The sequence below is a fragment of the Mus caroli genome, unplaced genomic scaffold (assembly GCF_978045245.1).
Source record: "Mus caroli unplaced genomic scaffold, Mus_caroli_1 scaffold_6, whole genome shotgun sequence".
Lineage (NCBI taxonomy): Eukaryota > Metazoa > Chordata > Mammalia > Rodentia > Muridae > Mus > Mus caroli.
Window position 1 is genome coordinate 46,075,912 of NW_028227261.1, and position 9,615 is coordinate 46,085,526.

The 9,615-nt window shown below is 50.8% G+C and overlaps 1 protein-coding gene across 1 annotated transcript in view; it reads right to left on the reverse strand.

Annotated features, from left to right (window-relative positions):
• Ttc39a (tetratricopeptide repeat domain 39A) overlaps positions 1-1,608 on the reverse strand; it is a 40,688-nt gene extending 39,080 nt beyond the window's left edge. Inside the window, exon 1 of the mRNA XM_029476680.2 lies at positions 1,443-1,608. Within this exon, the coding sequence (XP_029332540.1) occupies positions 1,443-1,480 (38 nt within the window). The 5' untranslated portion in view covers positions 1,481-1,608. The remainder of the gene's footprint in view (positions 1-1,442) is intronic.
• Positions 1,609-9,615: the final 8,007 nt, after the last annotated feature.

The following is a 9,615-nucleotide window of genomic DNA, read 5'->3' on the forward strand; positions in this document are numbered from 1 at the left end:
CTGCCAAGAAAGTGTTGTTATATAGTAGATAAAACTTTATTACAGTTATACCCAGACAAAGTCTGAGTGTTTGCTGAGACTAAGTGTCTACAGGTGGAAGCAGGATTTGCTTCTACTTTGGTTTTCTTCTCAAATCCCACAAGGATGGCACTGACCAGAAGCAGGGGACTGGACAAATGGACCTGTGTGAGCACAAAGACTGGGCCCTCACAGGCATACAGGAACACAGATGTTCTGTTTTTTGCTAGAACTTTGTGCTTACTGGCCTGGAGGCTGGGAGCAGAGTTAGAGGTGCCCAGGGTTCTTCCAGGGACTCAGGCACAGCTGTGGTATATAGGCAAGAGGGACGAGTCTGGCTTTCAGCCAGCAAGTTTGTGGATGGAAGCCTTGTTCCATGTCTGCCTTTTCTCCTGAAAACCAGGCTTCTAGTACTGAAGGGTGGTGTTCCGACAGGGCTGTGCACAAAGGTAGTCAGCCAAGCTCCGGAGCTTTCAACCCTCAGCAGGAAGAGTGCAGCTAACCCAGCCTCTGTGTTTTCCAAAGCAGGAACCAGAAGTCAGGGAGGTTTGGTCAAATGCCTTGACCAAAATTATACAACAGAAAATGATTAGGGGAAAACTTAACAGGTGACTTCCTCCAGCCACGGTGCTCCCCAGCACCGAGCTACCATTCTCTCAGACCCACACTAGAGGCTTCCAGCTGGCTGGTGACTTCTCTCCTCCCTGTTCATCTGTCAGGCCTCAGGCCCTTGGCAAATATTGTCACTAGTCTGAGTCTCCAGGTAGGGCAGGCAACCCCTCCCAGCTCACCTGAGCAGGATCTCTGCCCAGCAACCTCCCAGCAGCCTAGGATCCCAGCAACTGCCCCCTAAGCACTGAAACCCAAGCACAGCAGAGCTGCTGATTTACCACCAGACAGCAACTGGCAGTGCCCGGGATCAATCTAGGGGGTCTGACTGTGACTTTGGAGGGGTGGGGGTGGGGCTGGCCAAGACAGCCATGTTGATAGTGACAGCACCCACCTTGACAACCTAGGTTCCTGGTACACCCAATACCCCGGGCCCGAGCACACTTAGAGCCCTTCAAATACCCAAAATATCCCTAAAGGGGATGCCACCAGACAGAGCTGTGTTCAAATCTCACTTTCCACTCTTACCTCCTGGATAATCAAAGTCACTTAAGAGCTATGCCTCAGTTTTCTCATCTGTAAAGAAGGGTGATCGTAACAAGGCCCACCCCACGGGTATAGACTCCATGAGGAGGGAGAGAAAGTTGGGACCCAGAAGGCCTGTGACTGAGCCAGGGTCCCCAGGAGGCAGCGGGGCGCGGGCTGCAGGCTGCGCAGCGGCTGGAGCCGCAGTGCGGTCCCCGGGCTCCTCCTGGGAGGCCCCCGCAGCGTTCGCCCTGCACGGCCCGCGCCCCGAGGCGGCCTCCGCCACTCACCCCGCGGGCAGGTCGCCCGGGCCGCTGGCCGTGGTCATCGCTGCGCGCGCCGGACGCCAGGCGCAGCCCAGGTGCTGCGGCCGGTTCCCAGCGACGCGGCGGCCGGGGAGGGGCGCGCCGGGGGGCGGGGAAGGCGACGGGGCCGGGCCGGTCTCGGGCTGCCCACCCGCGCAGTGGGACCATGGCCGCGCCCGCGCAGCGCAGCGCCCGCCCCTGGCGCTGGCCAGGTGGGACCCGGGCGCTCAAGGTCGGCGCGGCCCGGCCTCGGAGCATCGGCGCAGACACGGACCGGAGCTGCCAACACCTCCACCCACTCGGGCTGGGAAATTCTCCACCTTCCCTAGGCCTCAGCTCCCGGCCCCACACCTGAGATCTCGCGGTCCAGCCTCACTGCCGGGCCATGTTAGCGGAGAAAGCCTAGCTTCTGCAGACAGGCGTGGACATTCATTCTAACCGCTTGCCCAAACGGGGCCAGTGTTTTGCAGGAGACCAGAAGGCGGGAAAGCAGGCGGGTTAGCACGCACCGCTAGCAGGCAGCTCACACTCGCCTTCTCAAACAATCCCTAAAATTGCCATTTTTTTCAGATGCGAAAACTCCAGTGGTTGAGTTCATGTGACCTGTGTAGAGCCACTCTGCAATAAGTGGCCAGCAGGAACTGCAACTTAGCCCTTCTAACTCCAAAGCTCACACTCAGCCCCTTCTCCCTTTGGCCCCCTCCTCTCTCACTTCCAGAGTGAGTGGTCCATCCCCAGATGCCCACTTTGCACTTAGACCCGAGACAGGTTCCGAAGAAGCCCACATGATCTTCTAGCAGAGAGCCCTGGCCCATTAAGAGTTAACCGGCCACTACCTCTGGGCCCCAGATGCTCTGGTGACTCATCATAACACGTGGCTGCCATTAGATTAGAGCTGTCCCTTTAGAAAGGCAAGGGACAGGAGGAGGGATTGGCCCTGAGCTCCAGGATGTCGGAAGAGGAAGCAAGAAAGAGCAGCCTGCAGATGCAGCCGTGGTGGGAAGGACTTGGACCAGATCCCAGAGGAGCCAGGCAACTTGAATTTAGGAATAGGGAGAAATGTCTGGGGGGATTGCTGCTCTCATCAAGATAACTGCCTGGAAAGACTGTGAGCTGTTTGTTGTTCTTTTTAAAAATATTTTTATGTGTATTAGAGTTTTGCCTGCAGCTATGCCAGAGTAAAAGTGTTACATCTCCTGGAGCTGGAGTTACAGACATTGTGAGCCTCCATGTAGGTGCTGGGAATTGAAGCTCTGTCCTCTGGAAGAGCAGCCAATGCTCTTAACTGCTGAGCTATTTCCCAGGATGTCCTTATGCTGCCCTGTGTGAGCAGAGGCCAGGCACTGCTATGTGGAAACGATCCCAACTTTGGTAGCCTCACATATGGGCTTGAAAAGACGACCATGGGAACCTGACCACAACAGCATGTACCAGCAACCATTATTTAAGGAACCCAGACGAGGGTGAGTATGTTGGGGAAGGAGGAAGAGTGGGTGGGGAGGAAGGGTCTGTCCGGGGCAGATGGGAGCTGAGCCATGATAAGTGTATTAATGAAGCTGGGAGCAGGTGTGCTCCATGAGGGACCAATATAGACAAAGGCACAGGAGTGGGTAAGGGCACACTGACGAATGCTGGGGTTTGTGGTTCTGAAGAGACCAGTGTAGAGATGAGTGAGTCCTAGGTGATGAGGCTGAAGCCTGTCGCACACCCCACACAGTCATGTCCTCAGGCATTTGTACATGCTGTTCCTTTTGACTAGGACACACACTCCTTCCTGGTCGCATAATTCATCCATGGAACCAGGGATGGAGCTAGCAGCTTATCACTGAAATGTCTCTCTTCAAAAGAAAAGACAGTCATTCACAACACTACACACTTGTAACATTTGGGAGTTAGAGGCAGAAGGCGCAGGAGTTCAAAGTCATCCTTAGCTAAGGCTAAGGGCTTCCAGGCTAGCTAGGCTATATGAGAAATGGACAGACAGGGTCTGGAGAGATGACTCAGTGGTTACGAGCATTGGCTGCTCTTCCAAAGGTCCTGAGTTCAAATTGCAGCAACCACATGGTGGCTCACAACCACCTGTAATGAGATCTGATGCCCCCTTCTGGTACTGTCTGAAAACAGCTACAGTGTACTTAGGTATAATAATAAATAAATCTCTGGGCCAGAGTGAGCAGGGCCAACCGGAGGGAGAGGGGCCAATTGGAGTGAGCAGAGGTTCTAAATTCAATACTCAGCAATCACATGAAGGCTCACAACCATCTGTACAGCTACAGTGTACTCACATACCATAAAATAAATAAATAAATCCTTTAAAAAAAGAAATGGACAGACAGCATGCAAAGTAGCACAGGGGATAGGTAGACACAACAGATTGCTAAAGTAAAAAATTCAGGGTCTTGTTGGAGTGACAGAAGAGGCCAGATAAGTGGTCCTGAAGCACTAAGCTCCATTAGTTCTGATTCCATTTAGCCTAGCCAAAAAAAAAAAAAAAATTCTATTTTTATTAAGAACTTGTATCAGTTCAGATGTCACCTCTCCCAGGAAGTCCCTGACTGGGTCCCAGACTCTCATCTCTTACCTCCAATGAGCAGCCCTAACTCCTGTGGGTGACACTGTGTATGACCTGGGGAAGGAGCAGGAAGAGATGCCTGTACGTGACTCTCGTGGACATCTCTCAAGGTACGGTAAAGTCTGATCATCACTGTGTTTCTGCCTATGGATGGCTGACAGTGAACACTGGCTTCAGGGAGGTCCCAGCTCCCTCTGAGGGAGTCAGCTTAGCAATGGCTGACTCATGTCAAAGGCCACTTACAAGCCACGCATGCTTGTAATCTTGGCCAACTTTCATTTTTAACTGCTCTGTGAAGCTCAGTTTCTGCAGAGGGAAATGGAAATAACCCTACCTACTTCCCTGTGAGCAGCAAGAGTTCGTGCATACGGAGATGGAGATGGAGAGGCCTGGCATGCAGCACAGCAGTACTGCTGGTGCCTGGGGGTGGATTCTGCACTTCTCCCCATTTTACAGATGAGAACAGTTGAGCAAAGGTCAGCAGCAGAGTCAGAACTCTTCCCCCATCACCACAGTGGTCCTCAAGCTGGAGCCAGACAGCCATTGAGTAAATGGGGAGTCCCCAAGGCCAGTCCAGGTCCTCAAGAGTTCTGGCCCAGCTTCAGCTCATTATTGCTTCTTCCAGCCCAGGTGACCCAGCTTGGAACATGTGCTTAGCGCCATGTTGAGCCAACAACTGAGCCTGAGGACTAACTTCCTAAGTCTCAGTCCCTTTCTCACCGGTCGGGACACCAGTTCCCTGACTTGTCATGCCTGCGAGATGTCAGACCTGCCTTCCTTCCTCATTTCCTCTACAACCCACAAGAACACAGCCAGGACCCCTAGGCTTCTCCACTTCAGGACCGCTATATACTATTCACACTGTACTTCAGGACCACTACACACTATTCACACCATCCTTCAGGACCACTACACACTATTCACACCATTCTTCAGGACCACTACACACTATTCACACCATCCTTCAGGACCACTACACACTATTCACACCATCCTTCAGGACCACTACACACTATTCACACCATTCTTCAGGACCACTACACACTATTCACACCATCCTTCAGGACCACTACACACTATTCACACCATCCTTCAGGACCACTACACACTATTCACACCATCCTTCAGGACCACTACACACTATTCACACCATCCTTCAGGACCACTACACACTATTCACACCATCCTTCAGGACCACTACACACTATTCACACCATCCTTCAGGACCACTACACACTATTCACACCATCCTTCAGGACCACTACACACTATTCACACCATCCTTCAGGACCACTACACACTATTCACACCATCCTTCAGGATCACTATACGTGGCCTGTTGTACCATGTGATCTCGATCTCACTGCATGGCTAGGAGAACCTCAGCGTACTTCTCTCATCTGTGCTTTCTCAGCTAGAGAGGTCTCAGAAGATACTGTGAGCAAAACCTCCTCAGCATGCCCTAGAAAGTCGATAGTGGCACTACCTCCCATCCTACAGCTGAGAAAACTGAGGTTTGGATCATGGTCTAGTCATAGCTGAAACCCAAGGCTTGATTCCTTATCCTACAGAACACATTTTTTGAATTTTAAATATTATAGTGTGTGTGCTCACACATTCATGTGGAGGTCAGAGGACAACTTTTGTCCTCTTCCACCATAGAGCACAGCTTTGACCTGTAAGCTGCCACTCCTATGTGGGGTTATATAACTGAATATGAGGGTTGCAACATTTTTGGCAACAATAAAAGGCTTCTGAATGCATAACAACCAAATAAATTAAAGATCAAATCTGCCTTGAATCCAAGGTGTTTCTGGCAGTACTTGGCCATGTGCACCACGTGACTGCACTGCTGCGCTGACTCTGAACACGCACATACACCTTGCTGTTATGCCATGCAATGAAGTGTTCCTGCAGTGCACAAAAGCTTTTTGCTATTATAGGAATCTGAGTTAATCATGCAAATCCAGGGCGTGCACACAGGAGGAGACCAGAGGAGGATGCCTGGTATCTTCCTCTGTCACTTTCTACCTTACTGCTGCGAGACAGGGTCTCTCACTGAACCTGGCAGCTTTAGCAGGGCTGGCTGGCGGCTCATCCCAAGCTCCTGGGATCCACCCATCCCCAGCAGTCAACACTGGAGTTACAGGCACATGCAGCCATGCCTGGCTTTCTACACGAGTGTCAGAGATTCAGAGGCCCTGAAGCTTGCCCAGCAAGTGCACTTACCCACGAGCCATCTACATAGCTCCCCAAACCAAGCCTGTCAGTATTTTCCTTCCATCGCTCCCCAGTTTCAAGCCAATACATCATTGGGTTAGACTTTGTTAGGATGTGTGACTTCAAAGACTGCTACTTGATGTTGGTGTGTGGGGGCTCGTGCCTGTAACACAAAGGCTAAACAGGAGGAATGCCTAACTTTGAGGCAGTTCTGACCTACACAATGAGTTCCAGGCCAGACTAGGCTACAGAGTAAGACCTTGTCTATGTAATAATAATAATAATAATAATAATAATAATAATAAGCCAGTCGGTGATGGTGCACACCTTAAACCCAAGCTTTTGGGAAGGCAGAGGCAGGTGGATCTCTGTGAGTTTGAGACCAGCCTGGCCTACAGAGGGAGTTTCAGGAGTTCCAGGAGAGCCAGGGCTCTTACACAGAGAAACAATGTCTCAAACAAACAAAAGACAAAGTTAAATGAGAGGCTGGACAGACAGCTCAGTGGTTAAGAGTCCTCTCCCAGAGGACTTGGATTTAAGACCCACACCCACAGGACAGCTCTCAATTCTCTAAGTCCAGTCTTAGAGGATCTGATAACCCCTTCTGGCCTCCATAGGCACCAGGCACACATGTAGTGCACATATCTACACTCACCCAAAACATTCATACACATAAAACAAGTAAGTAGAAAAATGGAAAACAAATACGCAAGCACTTCCATCTTACTGGTATGCAATTTACTTTCATTCTTAATAAATGGTAAAACCACGTGTCAAAGGACTGTTTTAAAATAAATTTCCTTATGATTTATTATGAGTCAATGTTTGATCTGTATCCCTCTTTTACAGACCCATATAACTGGGGTCACTGCATACAGAGGCTGCTGCAAGTGGAAGCCTAGTATGGAGAATGGGAGAAGAAAGGAAAGGGGGTATTTGAAATTCAGGTCATAGAATGCAAGTATGACAAGCGACACCCTTAACAGAGTAGAGTCAGCTATGCCTCCGTCCCAGGAAACCTCTCTTCCATCCATAAACCTAGAACAGTATCCCAAACACCCCGGGGTGGGGGGACAGGGGCTTAGCATTACTTGGACAGCCCCTTGGCCCCATCCCTCTCAGCTGCCTTCCCCCAGGCCCTCCCCTGGCATGAAATACCCCTCCTCCTTTCAGGCTCTGCCATCCCCGACCTGGCCCCTAGCCCCTAACATGTTCTCCTAGCATGACTGAACCGGGAACTATAAAGCAAGCTCTGTCTCTCTTTAAACATTTTAAACCTATTTGCAGAGAAGAGGCAAGTACAAGCTGTGTGTAGCCTGTGAGGTCAGAGGGCAGCTTACAGAGGTTGGTTTTCTCTACCCACCGTGTGAGTCCTGTAGGAGACTGAACTCGGGTTATAGGCTTGGGCTTCTTAATGATTTAGAAGTGAACAGGCCCTCAAAGAGTGAATGGCAGTCACAGTTTGTTTTGTGAGATTCTCTAAGTAGTCCAGGCTAGCCTTGGACTTGATGCACAGACCTAGCTCGCTGTGAACTTGCAGTGATTGTCTTGCCTCTGCTTCCCAAGTGCTAAGATTACAGGCATGAGTCACAACTCTTGAACATTCTCCAGCAGTGACTTCCTGGGGGAGATGCCTGTTCCTTGGATAGGGCTACTCCCTCCAATGTACTCTGTCCCCACAAACTGTGAAACCTTGGGGATATTACTGCCCATCCTAGCCTTTGTTTCCCTCATCCTCCAGCAGAGGGCAGAGCAGGGAGCTCTACAGCCCTCTGATTTGTTGTTGTTGTTGTTGTTGTTGTTGTTTTTCGAGACAGGGTTTCTCTGTGTAGCCCTGGCTGTCCTGGAACTCACTCTGTAGACCAGGCTGGCCTCGAACTCAGAAATCCGCCTGCCTCTGCCTCCCAAGTGGTAGGATTAAAGGCGCTGCCCGGCCCTCTGATGTTTTAAGTTCGAGGATTGGGACCCCTCTGCTCCAGCCTGGTCTTCAGGTGCTGCAAAGGGTGGACCAGAGGAAAGAGCAATGGGGCAGGCGAGAGAAGCCAAGGACAGTTCTGACCGACACCAAGGATCCAAGCTCTGGAGAGGGCATCCCTGTTGGGGACTAAAGCCTTGGCTATAGAGCAAGGGTGACCTGGGTAGATGCCTGAGCCTGCCATGTCCCAGATAGCTTGCGGCTGCATAGGGAGTGGCTGAGAGAGCAGGCTGCACCCCTGCTCTGACACCCCAGGATGACGGTGAGCTGTTTCAGGGGTGCAATGAGGCAAGAGAAGGAAGCTCTCAGAACAGAACCTCGCCATTATTCCTTATCTTCAGTCTCCTCGCCAATAAAGTGAGTAGGAGGATTTTCTGAACACAGGTAGAAAAGCGAGCCCAAACAGGTCCTGCCACCACGGGAAGCTGTTCAGAGAGGAAGGTGCAGGGACCATGGCCAGCACCTCGGGGCCTCCCTGCTTAATGGTATATAGAGAACAGATGGCACATGGCATGCACTCATTTGGTGGGTCTGCTTGTGTGGCAAAGGAAGGAGGAGGTGGCATCTGGAGGTGGGGGCCTGGCTCAGAAGGGTTGGAGGACTTGGAATTCAGGCCTGGAGGCTACCGTGGTAAATGAGGAAGACATGGTCTGCATAACTGGCAGTGGCCTTCCGCTGGCCTGCTTTGTGCTCAGGAACAGCTTTTTAACTCTTTTTAAAAATGGGTCTCTCAGGGCTGACAGCTAGCAAAGCGCCTGCCATGCAAACAGAGGGCTGAGTTTGATCTCCAGAACCAAAGTCATCGCCATTGTCATCATCGCCAATATCATCACCACCACCACCACCATCATCATCGTCATCATTATCATCATTTTAGGTTCGTGAGTTTTGACTGGCTGTATGTCTCTGAGTCATGTACATACGTGTGCCTACAGAAGCCAGAAGAGGGTTTTGGATCCCCTGGAACTGGAGTTAGAGGTGGTTATAAGCTGCCATATAGGTGCTGGGAATCTAACTTGGATCTCTGGAAGACCTGTCAGCACTTGTAATAGTAGAGCCATCTCCCAAGCTCCCCAGAATCCACTTAAAAAAAAAAAGCCAGCCACCAAAACAAGCTGAGTTCAACTGATCACTATGATGCACAATAGAAGAGAAGAACCAAGCTCAGAGATTTGTCCCTTGACTTCCACAGGAGCGCCTACACACATACTAAATGTAACAATGTCACTTACTACTACTATTATTATTTATTATTATTATTACTATAAAATCCAGGCCTGGTGGCAGAGACTGGCAGATTCCTTAGACTTGCGGCCAGCCAGCCCAGTCTACTTAGGGAGCCCCAATGAGAGATCCTGCCTCAAAAGACAAGGTGGGTTCCTCCCAAGGAA